This window comes from Delphinus delphis, chromosome 1 (assembly GCF_949987515.2).
Source record: "Delphinus delphis chromosome 1, mDelDel1.2, whole genome shotgun sequence".
In the NCBI taxonomy this organism is placed as follows: domain Eukaryota; kingdom Metazoa; phylum Chordata; class Mammalia; order Artiodactyla; family Delphinidae; genus Delphinus; species Delphinus delphis.
The window spans coordinates 105,296,332-105,321,913 of NC_082683.1; the positions used below are offsets into that span (position 1 = coordinate 105,296,332).

General features: G+C 39.0%; 1 protein-coding gene across 2 annotated transcripts in view; it reads right to left on the bottom strand.

Annotated features, from left to right (window-relative positions):
- Nucleotides 1-25,582, bottom strand: part of SEC22B (SEC22 homolog B, vesicle trafficking protein) — a 63,032-nt gene that overhangs the window by 18,956 nt on the left and 18,494 nt on the right. The window contains exon 5 of one of the 2 annotated variants that reach the window (XM_060028026.1): nucleotides 20,001-24,724. The exons of the other annotated variant lie outside the window; for it this stretch is intronic. Within the exon in view, the coding sequence (XP_059884009.1) occupies nucleotides 24,570-24,724 (155 nt within the window). The 3' untranslated portion in view covers nucleotides 20,001-24,569. Of the gene's footprint in view, nucleotides 1-20,000; nucleotides 24,725-25,582 lie in introns of those variants that run through there. 2 annotated transcript variants of the gene reach the window in all.

The window sequence follows — 25,582 nt, forward strand, 5'->3', positions numbered from 1 at the left end:
AACCAGACTCAGGAGGTAACTGGGAGAACCTTACCCCCAGCCTACCACTCTGTTCACATACCCATGCATAGGGAGGACTTGATTATTAAAAAAATAAAATGAGGGCTTCCCTGGTGGCGCAGTGGTTGAGAGTCCGCCTGCCGATGCAGGGGACACGGGTTCGTGCCCTGGTCTGGGAAGATCCCACATGCCGCGGAGCGGCTGGGCCCGTGAGCCATGGCCACTGAGCCTGCGCGTCCGGAGCCTGTGCTCCGCAACGGGAGAGGCCACAACAGTGAGAGGCCCGCGTACCGCAAAAAGAAATAAAATAAAATAAAATGAAATATTCTTAATCCCTCTATTTGACATACCCAACTATTTCTACTTTTGTATCCACCCAGTTCTTATCCACTGGATATACAGTCTTCCTCAGGAGAAGATAGGAATTTAATGTTCATAGAGCACCTACTATGTGCCAGGTGTTCACTTATAGTTTCTCATTGAATTTTTACAACAGTACTACGAGGGAGGCATTATCATACCTGGTTCACAGAGGGTGAAACCGAGAGGTTACATCCACTTGCCCAAGGTCACACAACTAGATAGTGGCAGAGTCAAGATCTGAGTCCAGACCTCTCCAATTCTGCAGCTCCCAGACTGCACTACTCCCAGGCCACACTGCCACTGCCACCATGCACCATGGTGCATGCACCACGTCACTGTTTATATCTTTATATTTTACCACTTGCAAAATTACAAACTAGTTTTGATAATTACTGTTTTTATGGAAGTATTCACTCCTTCAACAAATATTTTTTAGACAGCTACTCTGTTCAAGGCAAGTCAAGACACTGACAATATGGTAGCGAGCAACATACATAAATCCCTGCTCCCATACAGCACAGATTCTATGGGAAGAATAGGACAGTAACCCAAATATATAAGTCAGATAAGTGCAATGGGGAAGAATAAAGCAAGGAAGGGAAATAGGAAATGCTGGGAGCTGGGCGTTGGGGGCAGAGAGCAATTTTAAATAGGATGGTCCAGGGAAAGAAAGTCTCACCTATGACATTTGAGCAGAGAGCTGAAGGTGGTGAGGGAACAAGCCAAATGGATATCTGGGAGAAGAGGGAAGAGTGGGTTCAAAGTCACCAAGGCAGGAGAAGGCCTGGTGTGTGCAGGAAACAGTAAGGAGGGCTGTATGTTCAGAGTGGGGCATGAAAGAGGAAAAGTAGCATCAGATGAGGTCAGAGAGTAATGGGGGCCAGAGCAGGTAGGGCCTGGGACCAGCAAAAGGCATCAGCTTTAAATGAGAGGGGAGCCAAAGTTTTTACATAGAGGATTGACATGTTTAAGTTTTTAAAGGGCTCCAATGACTATTGTGTTGAGAGCAGACAAGGGAGTGGGGTGAAAGCAGAAAAATGAGTTGGGAGGTCACTGAAATAATTCAGGTGAGAGATTATGTGGCTTGAACCCAGGGAAGTAGAGAATGCAGTGCAAAGTGATGCCATTCAGGGTATATTTTGACCATGGAACTGGCATGATAATCTACCATATTTACATGCCATGATGTCATAAAACATTTATTTTAGAGATTTAGGTTGTCTCAGCTGGTGCTATTATAGATAACATCCTCATTAACATTGCCACTCACAGCTTTTTCATGTTTTATTTCCTTAGGATAAACTATCAGGAGTTGGATTCCTGAGGCAAAGAATGTGATCATCCTGACACCTCTTGTTACATATTGTCATATTCCATAGTGGGCTCCTCCCACGGTACCTTAAAGATCTTTTATTTTAAGTGCTCCAGAATTCCTCTCCCACTCCAGCATCTCCAGCCCTCTCTTCCAGTATGGTTTTCTTCTTTTTCTCCCTCCCCTCCCTCCTCTTTTGGGGAACTTATAAAGGGGAAGGGGAACAAAGATGGACAAAGGTTAGGGCTGGCCACAGAGAGAGGTAAGAAAAGACGGGGAGGAATTTCTTCATTTTTTCTTGTCTTACAGCCCTAAGAAAGGGCCAGCTGCTTCCCTTAGTTAGATGAGAATCTTCTTCTGTAAGAATCAACAAACTAACAATACTGCTTACTTGGAGATCTTTTTTTCTTCTGGGGAGATCAATGGACTTAACAATTTCAATTATCTTTCACAATGTCCCCTGGTGCTAGATCAAACTGCCTCTTCTGAACAAACATTCCTCTCACTAGGGTGGGAAGTTCACCAAACTTTTTGGCTCCCTTATTCCCCTCCTCCATCAGTTTGGTCCCCCTTTCAAAGGACCACCCTGCTTTACACAACTCCAAAATGTACTTTACTCAGTCCTTCTTATCCAATTTCATCTTGAGTATGGAAGAAAATGTTTTAAATAATTTAGTAAAAGTGGGGACTGATTTTAGGATCAGTTTGTCAATTTCAGCTGATCCTAAAATTCATATGGAAATGCAAGGAACTCAAAATAGTCAGATGATCTTGAAAAAGAAAAAAGTTGGTGGACTCACACTTCCTGATCTCAAAGCTTACTGAAAAAACTACAATAATCAAGACAGTGTGGTACTAGAATAAGGACAGACATATAAATCAATGAAACAGAATTAAGAATCTACAAATAGACCCTAACAGTTCAACTGATTTTTTTTTTTTTTTTTTTTTTTTTTGGTACGCGGGCCTCTCACTGCTGCGGCCTCTCCCGTTGCAGAGCACAGGCTCCGGACGCGCAGGCTCCGCGGCCATGGCTCACGGGCCCAGCCGCTCCGCGGCATGTGGGATCTTCCCGGACCGGGGCACGAACCCGCGTCCCCTGCATCGGCAGGCAGACTCTCAACCATTGCGCCACCAGGAAAGCCCTCAACTGATTTTTGACAAAGAGGCCAAGACAATTCAATAGGGAAAAAATAGTCCGTTCAACAAATAGTGCTGGGACAAGTGAATATCTACGTGCAAAAGAATTAATTTGGACCTCTACCGAATAACATACACAAAAATTAACTCAAAACGGATCACGGACCTAAATGTAGGAGCTAAAACTATTAGATTTGTAGTAGAAAACATGGGAGGAAGTCTTTGTGACCTTGAGTTAGGCAACAATTTCTTAGATATGACACCAAATGCACAAGCGATAAAAGAGAAGATTGATAAATTGAACTTGATCAAAATTAAAAACTTTTGTGCTTTAAAAGAGGACTGTATGAAGAAAGTGAAAAAACAGCCCATAGAATGGGAGAAAATATTTGCAAATCATAAATCTGAGAAGGGACTTGTATCTAGAACTCTTACAATTCAATAATAAAAAGACAAATAATCCAGTTTAAAAATGGGTAATTACCATAGACATTTTCCCAAAGAAAATGCTTATACAAATAGTTAATAAGCACATAGAAAGTCATTCAGGAAATGCAAATGAAAATCACAATGAGATACCACTTCTCACTCACTAGACTCGCTATAATAAAAAAAAGGCAGACATTAACAAATTTTGGTGAGGATGTGGAGAAATTGGAACCCTCACACACTGCTTATGAGAAAGTAAATAGTATGATGCAGCCACTTTGGAAAACAATGTGGCAGTCCCTCTAAATGCTAAAAATAGAGTTACCTTATGACCTAGCAATTCCAATCCTAGGTTTCTAGCCAAGAAAAATGAAAACTTATGTCCACACAAAAGCTTGTACATAAATGTTCATAGTAATTTTATTCGTATAATAGCCAAAAAATGAAAACCACCTAAAAGTTCATCAACCAATGAATGGATAAACAGAAAGTGATATAACCATACAATAGAATATCATTTGGCAATAAAAAGGAATGAAGTACAGATGCCACATGCTACAATATAGTTGAACCTCAAAAACATTATGTAGGTGAAAGAAGCCAGTCACAAAAGACCACTAATGTGTGGATCTCATTTATGTAAAATGTTTAGAAGAGGCAGATCTATAAAAAGAGAAAGTCGATCAGTGGTTGCCTAGAATTAGCGGGAGCCAAAGGGTGAGGAGGGGAGTGAAAATAGTGAGTGACTGTTAACTGGTATAAGGTTTCTTTGGGGGATAATGAAAATGTTCTAAAATTAATTAAGGTGATAGATGTACAACTCTCTCTCCTTATATATCAATACTATAAACCACCGAATTGTATACCCCAAACATTTGAACTTTACAGCATATAAATTATATCTGAATATGGCTATTTTTCATTCATTATTGGAAAAAGACACCAGGTTGTTCCGTTCAATGCCCTCAAAAAATTTGTTCATGTAATGCATGAAGGAGCTTGCTATGGATTGGCCTGAGGGGTTGCTAGTAATAAAAGCTGGAGGTGGAGAGGGGCCAGGGGAAGAGGAGGATGGACTAAGGAATGGAGGAGGGACGGTAAGGAATCAGTGAAGAGATGCGCCCAGAAATGAAGGCATAAATCATCTCAAGGTTGGAAAGCCACACGGGAAAGGGAGAGGAAATGTGGGAGTGGAATTGGTAGGATATCTTTACTGCAAACTGTGTAGGCATGGGGGTGGGATGGCTCAAGCAAAGTTGCAAAGCAAATAATTATGAGGATGAAGACTGATTCGCTGAGTATATAAAGCTGTGTAGAGCTGATGGGAATTGTTCGATAAAAGGAATCATGATTGCTGTGGCCAAATTTGTTTCAAAGCAAAATTACAATGTGATCCTGTAAATAGCCAGAAAAGATAAGAGGTTAACCCTTCCTACAAAAGCTGTGGATTAACATTAGGTAACTTCTAGGAAACTGCTCCTTTGTCTAAGCAGAAATTCATGTCTATAATATTATTTGTACATTCCCTTGCATTTCAAGAAGGGTATTTTTAGTTTCTAAAAATGTTTTCCCTAAATTACAGCTGTTTGGAGAGATGTTGGATCTGAATGTGTCCATTTTTTAATAAGAATTTAAAATAATAGATAATAAAATAAGAAACAAAAATAATATTATTTAATATTATTATTTCTAATAGTATTATTTGGTAGCAAAGTATCTAGTAAGACACACACATGCACACACACACAGACACCATCCCCCAAGGTTCAAAGCATGACAAGATACAAATCATACCACTATTTATTAGCCTCTTCCTGTATGTCTTGGCCCTGCCTACTCAAGAGCCCATCTTGTCCTCACAGCTGTCATATAGGGTAGAAGACACAGAGACAGAACAGCTGTGACTAGGGCTTACTCATCTGTATAGTCACTAGATGATGATAGTTATAATAATCAACATGTTTAAAAGGGCTTTGCAGTGTTCAAGCTACTACTGTGGATTTGATTTTAATTTAATTGTAACCTTCATAGAAACTTCTTTTTTTCCCCAGAGGAGAGAATTAAAGTTTAGAATGCAGTAACTTGCTTAAGATCTCTCAGCACTTTCTCCTCAAGTATGTGTACTTCCCTAAACCTCTCAATTAAAAAAAAAAAATGAAATCCATTATTTACTCCGTATGTCCTCTAGCCAACCTCTCTTCTTTCATAAGTAAGCTTTTGCAAAAAGTAGCTCACATTCCCTGTCTCCCCCTTTGCACTCATAGTGTGAATTTTCCTTGTCTATGGAATGGAACGTATTAAGGCAGGTCACCGGCTGAAAGATGGTACCTGGGGAGCAGAGTCACCCAGCTCCTGCAGCTTGGATCACACATAATTATTAAACACAACTTGAGGGTTTAATAAGAGGAATGTCCTTGACCACTGAAGAAAGTAGGCAACCTCTGGGCAGGCACTCAGTCTTGGGAAGCTTGCAGAATTCTCCTGAGCTTCAAGGAGCTTCCCATTCTATGGCTACCTTTCCCTCTCCTCCTTTCTGAGAGGAAGGGAGGAAAGAAGGAGGCAGGAAAGGAGGGAAGGAGGATAGTTTCAAAACAAAGTCATCTGACTACAATTCCATTCCCTTTTTCCTTGACTAGGATCCCTTCCAACTCACTGCTGTTGGTGTTGATAAAACAGGCCACATTTTTATCACCTGTAGCTCTGGCCTTGTGAGAGAAGATGGTCCATCTACTCAAGAATTGTTTCCCTCACCTCCTATCAAAGTGCCCATACTCCTCCATTTAAATTTCATTGATGATCTAGATCTTGGAAGATTTTCTGGGTTGAAGAGAAGAAAGAAGCTGAACACGACCGGAGAGGTGAGACTGCTGCAAGGGAAGGGGGTACACCTCAGGGCACGTTTCACCTGCTTCCCAGTGCTGCCCACACTCGGTCCCTGTCACTTACAGGATAGGAAAGTGTGATGCAGAAAGGTCAATGGGTAACTTAATGGTCTTGGGTACACAGTAAGTTCTCTCTCACCTCTCAGCTGCACTAACCATACTTCCTGTTCTGTTATCTGAAGTGTGAGTCTGGCACTCTGTGAAGACACAAGTGCCCACTTCCAGCCAAGCAAAGCAGACTTTCTTCCAGACCAAGATGGTCACCCCTGGTCTCTGTGCTCTCCCTCTCCAGCTGCAAAAGTGGGGCCCAGCTCTCGCCTCCCGAGATTCTGAGGTAATGAGTAATGAGCTGCTGTGAGACTCTGCAATTCCAAGGAGTTCCCAGCCTTACCAGTGATTAAAATCTAGACCTAGTTACTACGCATTTTTCCATACTTTTCAACTCCTTCCCTATAATTCTGGCTGCTGAAGAATTAGTATCTCCTTTGATAGCAAAGATGACAAGCATAAATAGTCAGGGTAGGCATGGGCTAAATCATAAAGTGGAAATATATCTTTGATGCTCTCCCCTCCTTCCCTTCTCGTTCTTCCTCTACTGAAGTCAGGAAAGAATCTAAAAATAGTCATTTATACCTTAATGTGAACTTAAAGCTCTCTAATTATATCTCATGGGGGCTTTATCTTCAGTTATAAAATAAAAAATTTTGGCCACTACTAACGCAGCCTTTCAGCCAGGTAGCAAAGGTATTTTCAGGGAACATGGGAGCCTACCTTTGGGAATCACCCCAGGTAGAGAGCTCCTTTGAAACACTCATATACCCTGGATCTTCCTGCTCACAGAGCTGGACCATGTGGGGAGTTTGAGATAAATGGACCACAGTCATTCATTTTAGGGACTTTCCCCCAGCCTCTACCTCTCTGGTGGCTTTTCTGTCCTCACCCACCTTCTTAGGCCAGTACCTGGTGACACTCATGGTGACCCAGGAAGGCTGGATCACGGGAAGTGGAGAACGGGCCGTGCTGATGATTTATTAAGCTCTGTGGCTTCTTACTCCTCCACAAGGCTCCTCATCAGAGGGTGCGGCTTGGGTCATGCTGGGCACTCAGCAGCTTTGTGGTGGGTATCGGTTTGTGCTTCCTCCCCCTTGCTTTCGATTCAATGCTTTCCTGTTGCAGTCTGAGCAGTTCTATTTAACCACAGCCCCACAGCAGCTACCGCTGCATGCAAACTGGATCCACTGAGGGGCAAGTGTAGGGTAACCAGAGGGGAAGGGTTGAGAGGTAAGAAAGGAGAGTAGTAGAAACCAACTGGAAATGAACAAAAAATTCCAAAGATAGAATGTCATGATGAATAATAATCAAGGAAACATTCCAGTAATTTAAAAAATATGTTCCAGTTCACATGGAGCTATGGAAAAACTCAATCCTGATCTAAGTTAATTAGTTCAAATACATTTTCATTAGAACACACCCTTGGATGTATTTTTCAGAGAAATAAGAAAAACATCAGATGAGATAAGGTTAGTTTGGGTTTTAATTCAAGAACTGATTTAAAATTAAGTATCCAAATTCAGTTCTGATTGAGGAATAAGATAAATGACAATTTGGGGGTAGAATTTAGACTGGATATGTTTGAGGTCCTATAATAAGAGTGTTCCAGGCAAAGGAAAGAGCATTTGTGAAGGCCAAGAAGCAAGAGGAAGTACTGTGTATTTGAAACATTGGAATCCAGTGGGAGTGGAGCACAGACTGATGGCAGGTAGGCAGGCTGCCGATCATGAAGGGCTTATAAGCCATGCTAAGAAGTTTGGACTCTAGCCTAAGGACAGTGGGAAGCAACTAAATGATTTTAAACAAAGGAGGTGAATTTATCAGAATTACATTTATAAAAAAACTTTCTGGTGACTGGTAGAAAACAATCCAAGGGGAGAAAAACTGGAGGCAGGAAACTAGCAAAGACTTGCAAAAATCCAGAGGTGATCACTTAGGTCAGATGGGGATGAGGGTAAGTGGGTAGATCCAAACAAACAGATTTTACTGGACTTGGTTATGGATTGAATGTGGAGGGTGAGCAAAAGAGTAATCGAGGATGAATCCTACGTTTCTGGCTAGAGTATCTGGATGGGTGTTGTGGCATATATCTGGATAAGGAACATTAGAAGAGGAGTAGTTTGAAGGAGTGAGTTCATATGGTTTTAGGAGTTTCCAATTGGACAGATTCTAGAAGGCAGTTGATACATAAGTCTGGAGTTCGGTGGAAGGAGAGATTTGGAAGTCATTGGCATATAGATCTCAACTAAAGCCATGGAAGGGGATGTGACTTCTCAGAGAATGTGTAGAAGAAAGAGAGGCTGACATAAGATGGGGTCCTGAGGAACACCAACACTTAAAGGTTCCTAAAGAAAGACGAGCTTGCAAAGGATACTGAAGACCCATGACGAAGGTAGGAAAATAACAGTGTGTGGAAACCAAAGGAAGATGGTGGGTCCATCAAGGAGGTCAAGGAGCATCAAATGCTGTGCAGTCAAGTAAGATAGAGACTGATGTATCCACTGACTGGATTTAGTAATATGGGGGGGGGGCGTTACCGTCCTTAGTGAAAGCCCCTCAACCCTTCAGCACAGTGGGAGCCAATGCTGGATTAGACTGGGTTGAAAAGTGAGGGTGAAATGAAGAATTAGAAACAACAGGGTAGACAGCTCATTCAGAGAGGCACACAGACTACTCCCTCTGCCTCAAAAGCCCTCCCACACTGTTCCTACTTGGTAAAATCTTGCTCATTCCAAGGATATGGACGAAGTGAAGGGGATTTATAAACAAAAATCTGAGATATATTTTTTTTCCAGAGGCAAATTCAGCCAGGGCTGGGAGTCAGGAAGTGAGTGACTTATTCTGTGATCACCAGACAAGAACTTTCAACCAATGAAGAAGAGGCCTGTGCACTCCCTGGTGCCAGTGTGGGGGTGCTGGTCTACCGTAAGCCCAGAATGTGATGCAATTCTTAGGAACAGGAAGAGGTTTAGCTGGAATGGAAAGAGGACTCTGACTTGGGGAAGGCAACAGAGGGGGCAGAGTGAGAAACAGGAATTTTTTCAAAGTGTAGAGCCAGAAATGAACTGACAAAAGCAGAATGAATTGAAAAGCTGTCACTGAAAGCCTTTCTACCCCATCTCTGATTGTGGTAAAGCAGACAGAAAAAGCATCAGTTTCTGAACTGGCTCTTCTATCATTCATTAGGAAAGAGAAAACACCCACCCCTCGGGACTCTCTTGACATATGAGGCATCTCCCTGAACTTTCCTCTTTAAGCAGAGAGCAGCTAGTCTGCTTACAGATGAGAAAATTTATCTGTAAAATGGGGAGCATGGCTATCAACCTCACACGAAAACAAGTATGAGACTACCTTATATGCTATTAAGAACAGTTCGAAAAAAAAAAAAAGATCAGTTCAAATGTTAGCTGCTGATGTTCTTAGAAGGTATAAGAGCAGAAGGATATTTTAAAACAAATTTAAATAATAAAAAATTAGAAACAGGTGATACAGATAACATTTGCTCCAAATGACACAGACACACTATATAACAGACATTTAGACACCAGTGGAAATCATTCTTTGGACTTTTAGCCGGGCATCTTAAATGGAAAGAATCAGGCTTAAGAATCAGGCCTAAACATCTTACTTTCATCTTATTAAAAACATTTTTATTTAAAAACCGGTGCAGTGTGAGATCTAAAAATCTGGGGTTAAATGGAAAAACTGGCTGGAGGCGGGGGTGGGGGGTGGGTTCTGGCTACACAGGTCAAATCGTTAAAATGAGATTAAAGAAACAGCCCCGATTATTTTCTTCAGAGGTTACAGAAAAAGAAAATATTATTTGAAATGAGTGAATGTTTGTTGTGGCATTTATAGTATCGGGATTTGCCTCATCTGTCACCTAAAACCATCATTGTTTAAGGGCTGTTGTTCTCTTTACAGTACAGTTGTTTTCCTCTCAAGGAAACACTGCTTTACTTTGAGGAAGTGGCAGACTCCTCATATTGGAGTTTTGCTGCCCTCTTCTGGAAACACTAAGTCATGGCCTGAGAAATGGACTGTGCTAAAGGATCCTAAATACTGCAGTACAGCCAGACTGCAGTATCAAGAATAAAATAATTATGGAACTGGGTTGTTAGTTTTCAGAGGAACAGGCAGGGCTGCACTCATAACGAATGCTTTCCTTGATCAGTTAGAATAATAATAATAGTAATACAGTACAGTATTTACAGGTCACTTCACAGTTCATAAAACCCTCAGAACTATTACTGCATTTTTACCTCCTTTTATACTCAAATAGTTCATGTGAAGTAGGTAGAGCAGATACCATTCCCATTTTTTCAACCATGGGAAATTGAGGTACATAGTGCCTAAATAACTTACCCAAAGTCTTACAGCTGCAGAGTGTGAGATGATCTAGAAGCCAAGTCTTCTGACTCCCAACTCAGTATTTTCTACCCTTTCATATCCACAGACCACTGCTGCATGTGATGTCAGTAATTTGTCTTTGTTGCAGTTTATATAAATCTCTGTACTTCTTCAGCAATGTCCATTTTACACTATAGTGTTCACCTAACTGATGAAAATAAATATGTATATGATTCTAGCAAGGCTATGGTTATTGTAGCAAAAACAATAACAACAAAAAAACCCCAAATATAGCTACATAAATACCACAAGCAAGTGGATGGGCTAAAGCAGAAATTCTTAAACTTTTGCTTGGAAGTTCTTTACAGTCTTTTTATTTTTAAAGAATCTTTAGCAAGCACCGTTTTGTACTGTTAACTCCCAACTCTACTACTGGGGAAAATCGAGTTTGAGAAAGATGGAAGAAAAATCAGAGTGTCAAAATGAAAAAAAAAATCAAGAAAAACCAATTTGAAAGTCAAATTAGTTTATTCTAAAGTTCCAGGTGTGCAAATTAACACACTCTGAACATTTATGCAAATAGCCAAATAAAAGACATACAAATGATAAGCTCTTCAGTCCTCACTACCTCCCCCTGTGTGCCCAGTTCAACATACCTCATTGCCTACCTACACTATTTGCAAGGGAATCCTTGAGAGAAGTCTGGCAGGTGCAAACTGCCATCGGTTGGTCAAAACTAAGTCTTAAACCAGTTTCTTATCTTTAGCATGGTAAAATATGCCTTAATCTGTATGGCATATGGGTCAAGGTATTTATAGCTGAACTGGAGTCACTTTTTCAGATGACAAATTGGTAAGGAGTTAAGTGACATGAAAAGCTCATTTAATATTATCCACACAACATACAAGCAACCATAGGCTCTGTGGTCAACTGGACACATTTCCAGACTGAGATCTGCCAGTCTGACTTTTGTGCTTTCTCTTCAGGTCTAATTTGACTCCATGCCTTACTCTTCACCCTTTTACCTTTCAACTGTTTCTGTCCTAAAGAACCAATTTCATTTGCTATATTATCTTTCTTCCTCTTCCCCAATGTGTTTACTATATATAAATAGAATCTTCCTGTTGGTCCTCTATTTTGTTCTGACTTCTTTTTAATGTGCCTCTCTCCTTTCCAATTCCCGTATTAGGCCTATACCATTTTACCCCACTTTGTTTTCCCCTTCCATTCAAATTACGTGTATATCCATGACTTAAAGCACAGCCCAGTTCCAGAAAACTTGTGCATAAATTTTTGTAATCCAATGTACTCATTCTGCAATTATTTGCTGAGTACCTCCAACGTGTCACTGTATTGAGTGCCAAGCACTCAAAAGACATGAATATCAATTTGTCTCTACCTTAGGGACTTCACATGGTATACAGCCAAGGAGACAAATGAGTACACGTCAACCACTATTTTAAATTGGTAGGTTCTATGCTGGAAATATGAACACGTTGCTATGGGAGGATGAAACCACAACATCTCCCAGGTTGATAAGAAAGAGGATGTGAGAACGTTAGAAAGGCTTTACAAGGAGGTGTTAGAGCTGGGTCTTTGAGAGATGAGCAGAACTTTAGTAGGTTGAAAGTGAAAAGGAAAGGGGTAAAGTATACACACAAAAAAATTCTGGAGAGAAGGTCCCAATGAGCCAGGGCACAAGGTAAAGTGGTAATCTGACTGATTAGAGAAAGCCAGAGAATTTGGTGTGGATGAAACAAAACAGGTGGTGGGGAGTGGCAAATGAGTCTGAGAGGATACGAGGTCACACTGTGGAAGGCAGACTGGAGTATGTGACCTTTTATTCTATAGGAAATGGGGGTGCGATTGGCTCTTTATGAAAGTTTATGGTATTAACATTGTAGTAGTACTGGGCTGAAAGAGGGACGTGTATAAGGAAAGTAGTAAGAAGGCTACTGCAAGAGTCCAACTTAAAGTTAATGAGAGCTTGAATCTAAGACCAAAAAGAAAGGAAGTGATGAATGAGAAATATCTTGGCCGTTAAGAAAAACAAGTTTTGGTTAACAGTTGAGAGGTGGAAGGAGAAAACAGAGGAGTCAAATGCAATTCATGACTTGTAGCTCAGGTAAAGGAGTTGCAGGTGATGTCTGAAAATCAGAAATACATTAGAAAGCACAGGTGAGGTTTTAACTTTGAAAGTAATGGAATGAAGGTAATAAGATGTTTTAGGTGCACTTAAGTTTTAAGGGATACTCAAACACAGATATCCAATAAGCAGCAAAAAATTGGATCTAGATCTCAAGTTTAAGGATAGACAGGTATATTTGGAGCTATCAGTAATACAAGTGATAGTTGAAGCCCTAAATATAGAAGACAAACTAGAGGAGCTTCTTCTTGAATTCTTGCAGTGTTTGAAATATTTTAAATATTCCTTAAAGCAGGGGCATATCTGCATTGACTAATAAGAGAACACAGTATATTATGAAATCAATTAAAGGTAAGATAAATTAAGATCTAAAAATAACGAGTAAGTATAACAGTTAATTTTAAAGCTCTTGCTTACAGAAGTAAAGTTGTAGTAACATATTAACTGCTAAGTAAAAGCAGCATCTAGGGAAATGAAGTAAAATGGAGAGGAATAGGAGTGAGGAAAAAGTAGGGGAAAAAGAGAAGAGAATGGGCAAAAGGACGTAAGAAACAAAGGGGAGATTTATTTTAAAAAATCACTTTGCTAAACCTTAAGTGAATCAGATGTAGAAAAATGTTGAATTAACACTGAGATCAAATGTAAAAGTAAAGGAACAAATAAAATAAGATGTATTACAGGAGATTAGCTCAAGATGGAGGAGTAGAAGGACGTGAGCTCACCCCCTTCTTAAAAAACACCAAACCCAAAACTAACTGCTGAACAACCATTGATAAAAAACGCTGGAACCTACAAAAAAGGATATCCTACATCCAAAGACAAAAAGGATGCCACAGCAAGATGGTAGGAGGGATGCAATCATGATAAACTCAAATCCCACACCTGCCGGGTGGGTGACCTACAAACTGGAAAACAATTATACCACAGAAGTTATCCCACAGGAGTGAAAGTTCTGAGCCCCATGTCAGGCTGCCCAGACTGGGAGTCCAGCAATGGGAGGAAGAGTCCCCAGAGAATCTAGCTTTGAAGGCAAGTGGGATTTGATCACAGGACTTCCACAGGACTGGGGGAAACAGAGACTCCACTCTCAGAGGGTGTGCACCAGGACCCAGGGGAAAAAAACAGTGACCCCATAAAAGACTAAGCCAGACTTACCTGCTAGTAGTGAAGGGTCTCCTGAGGAGGTGTGCACCAGGACCCAGGGGAAAAAAACAGTGACCCCATAAAAGACTGATCCAGACTTACCTGCTAGTAGTGAAGGGTCTCCTGAGGAGGTGGGGGCAGCTGGGGCTCACTGTGGGGACAAGGACACTGCCAGCAGCAATTCTGGGAAGTACCCATTGGCATGAGCCCTCCTTGAGGCCATCATTAGCCCCACCAAACAGCCTGTAGGCTCCAGTGCTGGGTTGCCTCAGGCCAGACAACCAACAGGGTGGGAGCACAGCCCCATCCATGAGTGGACAAGCGGATTAATGTTTTACTGAGCACAGCCCTGCCCACCAGAGGGACAAGATCCACCGCCACCCACCACCAGGCCCTCCCATCATGAAGCTTGCACAAGACTCTTAGACAGCCTTATCCACCAGCCTCACCCCCTTCTGCAGACAGCAGAAATGAGAACTACAATCCTGCAGCCTGTGGAATGGAATCCACAATCACAGAAAATTAAACAAAATGAAATGGCAAAGGTATATGTCCCAGATGAAGAAACAAGATAAAACCCCAGAAAGACTAAGTGAAGTGGAGATAGGCAAACTTCCAGAAAAATAATTCAGAATAATGATAGCGAAGATGATCCAGGATCTCGAAAAAGAATGGAGGCAAGGATCGAAAAGATGCAAGAAATGTTTAACAAAGACCTAGAAGAACTAAAGAACAAACAAACAGAGATGAACAGTATAAAAACTGCAATGAAAAATACACTAGAAGGAATCAGTAGCAGAATAACTGAGGCAGAAGAACGAATAAGTGACCTGGAAGACAGAATGGTGGAAATCACTGCCACAGAACAGAATAAAGAAAAAAGAATAAAAAGAAATTAAGACAATCTAAGAGACATCTGGTACAACACCAACCATACCAACATTCACATTATAGGGGTCCCAGAAGGAGAAGAGAGAGAGAAAGGACCTGAGAAAATATCTGAAAAGATAATTGCTGAAAACTTCCCTAACATGGGAAACAAAATAGTCACCCAAGTCCAGGAAGTGCAGAGAGTCCCAAGCAGGATAAACCCAAGGAGGAATATGCTGAGACACATAGTAATCAAACTGACAAAAATTAAAGACAAAGAAAAACTATTAAAAGCAACAAGGGATAGGGAGGGTGGGAGGGAGATGCAAGAGGGAGGGGACATGGGGATATATGTATACATATACCTGATTCACTCTTTTATACAGCTAACACAACACTGTAAAGCAATTATACTCCAATAAAGATGTTAAAAAACAAACAAAATAAAAAACAAACAAACAAAAAAAGCAATGAGGGAAAAATGACAACATACAAGGGAACTCCCATAAGAATATCTGCTGATTTTTCAGCAGAAGCTCTGCAGGCCAAAAGGGAGTGGCACGATATTTTTAAAGTGATGAAAGGGAAGAACCTACAACCAAGAATACTCTACCCAGCAAGGCTCTCATTCAGACTTAACAGAGAAATCAAAAGCTTCACAGAAAAGCAAAAGCTAAGAGAGTTCAGTACCACCAGACAAGCTTTACAACAATTGCTAAGAGAAACTTCTCTAGACGGGAAAGACACCAGCAACTGAAAACAACCTTGTACATATATAGACTGCTATATCAAAACCTATGGGATCAGCAAACCCCAAAACACAATAGATACACACACACACACACACACACACACACACACACGAACAAAAAAAAAAAGGAAAAAGAAAAGAAAAGGCAACTCAAACACAACACTAAACATGGTCATCAAATCCCAGGAGAAGAGAACAAGACAGGAAGGGAAGAAAAAAGACCTATAAAAACAAACCCAAAACAATTAAGAAAATGGCAATAGGAACTTGCATATCGATAATTATCTTAAATGTAAATGAATTAAATGCTCCAAGCAAAAGACACAGACTGGCTAAATGGATACAAAAACAAGACCTGTATATATGCTGTCTACTAGAGACCCACTTCAGACCTCGGGACACATACAGACTGAAAGTGAGGGGATGGAAAAATGTATTCCATGCAAGTGTAGATCCAAAGAAAGCTGGAGTAGCAATACTCATATCAGACAAAATAGACTTCAAAATAAAGACTGTTATAAGAGACAAAGAAGGACACTACATAATGATCAAGGGATCAATCCAAGAAGAAGATATAACAATTACAAATACATATGCACCCAACATAGGAGCACCTCAATATATAAGGCAAATGCTAACAGCCATAGCAGAGGAAATCAAAAGTAACACAATAATAGTGGGGGAGTTTAACACTCCACTTACACCAATGGATAGACCATACAGACAGAAAATTAATAACGAAATACAAGCCTTAAATGACACATTAGACCAGAGGGACATAACTGATATTTACAGAGCATTCCATCCAAAAGCAGCAAAATACACATTCTTCTCATGTGTATATGGAACATCCTACAGGATTGACCACATGCTGGGCCACAAAGTGAGACTCAGTAAATTTAAGAAAATTGAAATCATATCAGGCATCTTTTCCTACCACAACGCTATGAGATTAGAAATAAACTACAAGAAAAAATAACTGTAAAAAGCACAAACACGTGGAGGCTAAACAATATGCTACTAAACAACCAATGGATCACTGAAGAAATCAAAGAGGAAATCAAAAAATACCTAGAGACAAATGAAAATGAAAGCATAATGATCCAAAACCTATGGGATGCAGCAAAAGCAATTCTAAGAGGGAAGTTTATAGCAATACAATCTTACCTTAGGAAACAAGAAAAATCTCAAATAAACAACCTAACCTTACACCAAAAGCAACTAGAGAAAGAAGAACAAGCAAAACCTAAAGTTAGTAGGAGGGAAGAAAATCATAAAGACCAGAGCAGAAATAAATGAAATAGAGATGAAGAAAACAATAGCAAAGATCAATGAAACAAAAACTGGTTCTCTGACAAGATAAACAAAATTTATAACCCTTTAGCCAGACTCATTAAGAAAAAAAAGGGAGAGGACTCAAATCAATAAAATTAGAAATGAAAAAGGAGAAGTTACTACTGACACCACAGAAATACAAAGGATCATAAGAGACTACTACAAGCAACTGTATGCCAATAAAATGGACAACCTAGAAGAAATGGACAAATTCTTAGAAAGGTACAATCTCCCAAGACTGAACCAGGAAGAAAGAGAAAATATGAACAGACCAATCACATGTAAGGAAATTGAAACTGTGATTTAAAAACTCCAAGAAACAAAAGTCCAGGACCAGGTGGCTTCACAGGTGAATTGTATCAAACATTTAGAGAAGAGTTATCCTTCTGAAACACCTATCCTTCTGAAACAGTTCCAAAAATTGCAGAGGAAGGAAACCTCCCAAACTCATTCTATGAGGCTACCATCACCCTGATGCCAAAACCAGACAGACACCACAAAAAATAAAATTACAGGCCAATATCACTGATGAACATAGATGCAAAAATCCTCAACAAAATACTAGCAATCTGAATCCAACAATACAGTAAAAGGATCATACACCATGATCAAGTGGGATGTATCCCAGGGATGCAAGGATTTTTCAATATCTGCAAATCAATCACTGTGATACACCACATCAACAAATTGAAGAATAAAAACAATATGATCATCTCAATAGATGCAGAAAAGCTTTTGACAAAATTCAACACCCATTTATGATAAAAACTCTCCGAAAAGTGGGTATAGAGGGAACATACCTCAACATAATAAAGGCCATATACAACAAACCTACAGCTAACATCATACTCAATGGTGAAAAGCTACAAGCATTTCCTCTAAGATCAGGAACAAGACAAGGATGTCCACTCTCACCACTTTTATTCAACGTAGTTTTAGAAGTCCTAGCTACAGCAATCAGAGAAGAAAAAGAAATAAAAGGAATCCCAACTGGAAAAGAAATTAAACTCACTGTTTTCGGATGACATGATACTATACATAGAAAATCCTAAAGATGCAACCAGAAAACTACTAGAGCTCATCAATGAATTTGGTAAAGTTGCAGGTTACAAAATTAACAAACAGAAATTTGTTGCATTCTTATACATTAACAACAAAAGATCAGAAAGAGAAATTCAAGAAATAATCCCATTTATCATCAAAAAGAATAAAATATCTAGGAATAAACCTACCTAAGGAGGTAAAAGACCTGTACTCCAAAAACTATAAAATGCTGCTGATGAAAGAAATCGAAGATGACACAAACAGATGGAAAGATATACCATGTTCTTGGATTGGAAGAATCAATATTGTCAAAATGACCATACTACCCAAGGCAATCTACAGATTCAATGCAATCCCTATCAAATTACCAATGGCATTTTTCACAGAACTAGAACAAAAAAATCTTAAAATTTGTATGGAGACATAAGAGAACCCGAATAGTCAAAGCAATCTTGAGAAAGAAAAGCAAACCTGGAGGAATCAGGTGCCCTGACTTCAGACTACACTACAAAGCTACAGTCATCAAAACAGTATGATACTGGCTCTAAAACAGAAATATAGATCAATGGAACAGGATAGAAAGCCCAGAAATAAACCCACACACCTATGGTCAATTAATCTATGACAAAGGAGGCAAGGATATGCAATGAAGGAAAGACAGTCTCTTCAATAAATGGTGCTGGGAAAACTGGACAGCTACATGTAAAAAAATGAAATCAGAACATTCTCTAACACCATACACAAATATAAATACAAAATGGATTGAAAACCTAAATGTGAGACTGGACACTATAAAACTCCTAGAGGAAAACATAGGCAGAAGAACACTCTCTGACATAAATTGCAGCAATATCTTTTTCGATCTGTCTCCCAGAGTAATGGAAATAAAAACAAAAATAAACAAATGGGACCTAATTAAACTCAAAATCTTTTGCACAGCAAAGGAAACCATAAACAAAACGAAAAGACAACCCACAGAATGGGAGAAAGTATTTGCAAATGATGTGACTGACAAGGGATTAGTCTCCAAAATTTACAAACCGCTCATGAGGCTTAATATCATCAAAACAAACAACCCAATCAAAAATAGGCAGAAGGGCTTCCCTGGTGGCACAGTGGTTAAGAATCCGCCTGCCAATGCAGGGGACATGGGTTCGAGTCCTGGTTCGGGAAGACCCCACATACCATGGAGCAACTAAACCCGTGCACCACAACTACTGAGCCTGTGCTCTAGAGCCTGCAAGCCACAACTACTGAAGCCTGTGCGCCTAGAGCCTGGGCTCTGCAACAAGAGAAGCCACCGCAATGAGAAGCCTGCACACTGCCATGAAGAGTAGCCCCTGTTCTCTGCAACTAGAGAAAGCCTGCACGCAACAACAAAGACCCAATGCAGCCAAAAATAATTAATTAAAAAAAAAATGGGCAGAAGACCTAAATAGACATTTCTCCAAAGAAGACATACAGATGGCCAAGAGGCACATGAAAAGATGTTCAACATCACTAATTATTAGAGAACTGCAAATCAAAACTACAATAAGATATCACCTCACACCAGTCAGAATGGCTATTATCAAAAAATCCACAAACAATAAATGCTGGAGGGGGTGTGGAGAGAGGGGAACCCTCCTGCACTGTTGGTGGGAATGTAAATTGGTGCAGCCACTATGGAGAACAGTATGGAGGTTCCTTAAGAAACTAAAAATAGAGCTACCATATGATCCTGCATTCCCAGTCTTGGGCATATACCCAGAGAAAAACATGGTCTGAAAGGATACATGCGCCCCAATGTTCATTGCAGCACTGTTCACAATAGCCAAGACATGGAAGCAACCTAAATGTCCATCAACAGAAGAATGGATAAAGAAGATGTGGTACATATATACAGTGGAATATTACTCAGCTGTTAAAAAGAATGAAATAATGCCATTTGCAGCAACATGGATGGACCTAGAGATTGTCATACTGAGTGAAGTAAGTCATACAGAGAAAGAGAAATATCATATGATATCACTTATATGCAGAATCTAAAAAAAAATGATAAAAGGAACTTATTTACAAAACAGATTCACAGACTTAGAGAATATGGTTACCAGGGGAGAAGGGTGTGTGTGGGGGGAGGGATAGTTAGGGAGTTTGGGATTGCCATGCACACACTGTTCTATTTAAAATGGATGACCAATGGGGACCTACTGTATAGCACAAGGAATTCTGCTCAATATTCTGTAACTACCTAATTGGTAAAAGAATTTGAAAAAGAATAGATACATGTATATGTATAATCAAATCACTTTGTTGTACACCTGAAACTAACACAACATTGTTAATCAAATGTACTCCAATAGAAAATAAAGTTTTTAAAAAATGTGTTACAAACCAAGAAGGAGAAAAGGCAAACAAGAACCCGAGAGCAAAAAATATTAAAAAATAAAGGGAGAAATGACAGATAAGTAAATGAATAAGAGAAGGAAATAATAAAATGAAATTATATTTTTAAAAAGCCAACCTTTTCCAAAAAAAGACAAAAACAAATAACTTGACAGGACAAAGTGAAATAGTGCTTAGGACAAACAATTCTACATCATAATTTAGGAATAAACAGTATATGTAGTGGTTGGGTGTCTAGCAGTCCTGGATTTGAACCCAAGTACTTCAACTTGCTATGTGACCTTGGGCAAGCTGGGAAAATGGTTATGAGGACTGTAATAATACATGTAAAATGACTGACACATATGCTCAATTAATGAAGGTTATAGGTTAGTCCAGTTTTGATTAGTATATGGAAGTCAAATTTCCAACAATTTTTCTAATCTAAGACATGGATTCAATTACAGCACTTGAAATAAACTTTATTAGAATGGAGTGATTAAATTGCTCAAGATAGTTTTATACTGTTGGGTCAACGCTGTCTGTAATGATTAATAGGATGTGAGACTCAATTTGCCCCTTCTACCTCAAACTATGTCACACATGCTACAAATTTTTCTTTGGGACTTTTAAAAAGTACAAGCTATTTATTTGGTCCAATTAGTTAATGTGCATTTACAGTAGTAACATCTTTACAACCACTGCTCTTTGCCTTTTTGCTGAGCTAAAAAGACAACCAGATGGGGCTCAGTCAGTTCTGCTAAATACACTAACTAAAAGCCTTAATTGTGTGTCCACCAACATACAAGCCCTTAGGTCATGAAAACTCCCAATAAGATGGGAATTTAAATTGAGATGTTTTCTCATACATGTATTATTAAATACTATGTATGAAGAAATGATTATCCATTTGCCTTCTTAACTTGCTTTTGCAAGACTTCCTACTGATAAAAGTAGAAATAAAAAATTTAAGATCCTTGATTTTGAGGAACTGGACCAAATATTTTTTTTCTGTAGAACAAGATCCAAAAATATTTGATAGAATTTTTTTACACAATTTTTTAAGAATGAATCTCATCCACAAAGTTAGTTCAAACTGTAGAATTTTTCTAGTTCACCTCAGCTGTACAGTTTTCAAGGTTTCTGGATTCTTTCCTTTGAGTTTCCACATCCTCTATATTTGGAGTTCTTAGCTGGGGGGGATCATGGACCACCAGGTCATGAACAGGCTTTATAGAGTTCTTGAAAACCCTGACATAGTATGTGATACTTGGTATACATGTACACATGAACATTGTTCTGGGGTAAAGGCACATACCCTTCACCAGATTTTCAAAGGTTTTCCAAAAAGCTTAAGAACCATTTAGACATTTAAATGAAGAGATGTACATACAATGTGCCAAATATTGCTATGTTAACACTTGTGAGATTCCTTAATTAAAACATGTTATGAAGTTCACTGCCATAACCAAAAAAGCTACTTCTAAAGAGTAGTTCAATGTCTTTACCTCCTAGTGGTTCACACAATCCTCAACCCACTGCAATCTGACTTGTGTCTCTCCTGCCCTGGAATTACTCTGCTTGTATGATTACGCTCCTAATTGTTAAATTCAAAATACATTTTGTGGTACTTGTTTGATTTGACCTCTTGGTGGTATAGTATGGTGGAGAAAAGCACAGACTCTGGAGTCAAACTGTCTAGGTTCAAATCTTAGCTCTGTCACTTGCTAGCTCTGCATCTTTGGATAAATTACTCAACTCTTCTGTGCCTCAGTGCAGTAAAGTTTCTTCATTCACATGGTGTGAACAGTATTTACTTCAAAATGTCAACATGAGAATTAAAATAAGCTCCTAACAAAGAAAGCATTGTGTAAATATTTCAGTATGTGGGATTATTCCTTTCTTGAAAATAACTTGAAACCTGTCTATGTCTCATTCTACTCTGATGGCTCCTTAGTTTCATCTCCCTACTTTCAGGCTTATTCCTCTCTAATATATCTTTTATAGCATGGCCAGAATGATCATTTGAAGTTATAAATCTGATGCCATCTCTTGCCACTGATGTTAGTATAGTCTGAATGACTTGCATGACAGTGTACCGTCTACTTCTTCTTCCTCAAGTCTCAGTTGCCTACACTTAACCTATGAGTTAAGTTAAACCAAGCTATATGATCCCCCAAATGGGCCTCAGTCTTTTAACTCATGACTCTTCACAAGCCGTTGACTCCGTCTGGGAAATCTCCTTCTCTTACCACACCCCTTCCCACAGTAAATTAGGTGTCCTTTTTTAATGTGCCCCCGATAACCCTGAACAGTATTTATCACATTCTATTTTAGATACCTGTTTGATTGCTGGTTCATTTCATCTAGTCAGATCTTCCCACTTCCTCCAATAAGGAACAGAAGCAGAAGTCATATTATGACAGTCCTGTTCTTTCATTTTCTACCATCATAATCTTAAACTACTTTCTTATCCCTTTGTTTATCATCCCCCACCCCAACTCATTTTTTAATTAACTCACTGAGTTTAGGTAGAAGTGTATCTATAGAAGAAGATGTGCACGTAAATTAACTAGATAACAAAACTTCACACTAAAGGGAACATTCTAGAAGTATTTATTTCATTGCTGACTACTTGGTTGCAGCATGCAACTCTCAACGAGCTGCCACTCTCCACTCCTACAAAAGTACCAAATGCTATGGTACCAATACTTAGGTTTTCAGCCTTTCAAAGGCTTTTATTACCAATATCATTACTTAGGATAAGCCTTTTAGGGACTTCAAAGCACTTATTCGCTATAAAAAGTAACTTCTTATTTCATGCACAAAACTCCAATTGGCAGACATAGGTCCAAAATGGAAAGAAAAAAGTTTTATTCTAGTTCTGTAAATTATCAGGAATAAAATAAGCATTTCTCCTTGCCTTGTTTTAAAGAAATAGAATTTTTTTTCTCTATCAGGAATCAGAACAGTAGGTTTGATGATCCTGAGTTATAAAATTGCTTACTGGTTAAAGTTCTTTCCAAAGATTTTAAGAAGTAGGCTCATTTTCCTGTACAATTTAAAGAAATGTTTGCAGTATGTGTAGTAATTATAGGTTATATTGTAGACCCTTGTGACAATATTTAAAAGGCCTACTCTCCCCATTTAAAAAAATTCTACCTCAGAAGGTAAAAGGAAATTCCCATTATCCCTGAGCAAAAAAGGGAAAAATCATAGGTACTTTTATTTGTTAATAGAAGCTACTGTAAATGAGTTACCTATTTCTGGAACATTCTCAGAGAATTACATAACTGAAGCAGATACAAGGTGCTCTCAGATTTTCTCAGATAAATGTGTTTAGTAGTTTGAGTAGTTGCTCTGAAAAATTTCAATTTAATTAACTATGCAACTGAATATTTTCCATTTTGAAATTTGAGGATATCCTGAGAGGGACATGAAACTATTGGACATAGAGGAATTTAAAAAATGTTAGCAAATTGTGGCAGGAGGAAGAGTGGGGAACATCGTAGTGGAGAAAAAGTGAGAAAAGGGCAGGACAAAGCTGTAGTCATGAGCCGGCCTCTCTTTGTCACTAAGTCAGGGGCCTCTGGCTATCAGTACGCTACATTCACTCTTAGATTAATATAAACCAGATGCGGAAAAATAAAATTAAGAATGTCCCAAACAAAACATTTAAGTCTTTTAAGGAGTAAATGACAGAAAACATTTTAGCTTCTTAATCACGGAGTGCTATAATTTCAAGGCATCAATATAATTCATTTAACCCTAAAGCAATTGTGCAATAAGCAAAACATCATAAATGGAAAACAACAAAGGTTAACTTCCTACAGGGGCCAATAGACAGGATCTCTTGCAGCACAGCAATTAACCTTCACATACTGGAGTCTTGTTTAAAAGGCCATCAACAACTCAGATTCCTGAAAAATCACAAGTGTCACCAACAAACGGAATGTTGATTAAACAGAGTCCAAAAACTTTCCAAAGGGCTGCCTTCTCTGAAGGGATTTCAGACTGTTGCTAGCACAGGTTGGTTAAGCCAAACCTCACTGACGGCTCCATTAGAGATGAGAATGCCCAGTCAGTGCTGTTTTAAAAATGTAAAACACTGGGAGGGAAAAAAACAAATAAAACAATCTACTGTTCCCTAACATATATGGCTTAGCACCCAGAGAAAGCCTCTGCCCCCAAAAGACACTTTCTACATAGGGCTAAGCTTCATTAAATGAGGCGTAATCTTTCATTTTCAGGACATGTCTTTCCTTGCAAGGTCTTTAGAGGCAGAAGTTCCACTTGGATTCTAATACGCATCTCTGTGAGCTCAGCTTCCTGAAAACATACACCTGCTGGGTTCTAGGTTCTTCCTTGCCAGTGACTGGATTCACTACTTCACAGCCACCAGAATCTCACATACACTATTAACATGATGAAAAATACAGCTACTGCTGCAAGTTTGGCGTAAGTGGAACGCATGTTCAAGTACTTCGCATCCTGGCGGTATTTCTTGGACAGACTGGACAAATTGTTAGCCTTCGAATCCAATGCTGTCAAAAAAGGAAAAAAGGATAACATCAATTAGTCCCTTAAAGTATTTTATCAAATGTATTAAGACATAAAAATAACCAAAATGAGTGGCACTATTTCAAACCATGAAGCTTAAATTATCATTTTTATTTTAAGGGTACGGTTGCATACACTGATTAACTCGTGATCCTGAAGCACTGTAAAATCTACAATGCATTTAAAAATTATCAGATCAATTTATGTTCAAATTCTTGAGGCTGTATGCAGGCTCTGGCCTCAGACCCTGGTTCAAATCTCAGCTGTACCAGTCACGTGGTATTGGTCAACTCAGCCTCTCTAAGACCCAGCTTCTTTTGTCTATAAAAATAGGGATTATATAGTAACAATAAACATATCATAGGATGCCTGTAAAGTGGGCACAATGCCTACATACAATAAACACTTGACAAACGTTAGCTGACCATAACTATCTTCATAATCTCTTAATGGTCTAAATCATATTTGCTCATATTTTGACAAATGATAATCCAGGTAAGATAAAAGATGCAGGTAACCAGAAAATTCAAAGAACCAGACACTGAGTATTAAGCTATATCTCAGTGGTGACTGCTACCAAATTTCTAAGACTTTCCACATAGTAAAGACTATTATTATGAAGATAAAGCTATCAGAAATTATATTTTAACAGATACAGGAAAGCTGTATTATAATGAAAATACAATCACAGGTGCTAGAAAACCACCAATATCTACTAAATTAAGCTTTTTAGAATCTTAGGCAAAGTTTTTCTTTTCTCCTATAAGGACATTTGTAATGTCAGTCTCTTCTTTTAATTGTTAACTGAGCACTTAGAGAAATAGTCAGATATACACAAGCTA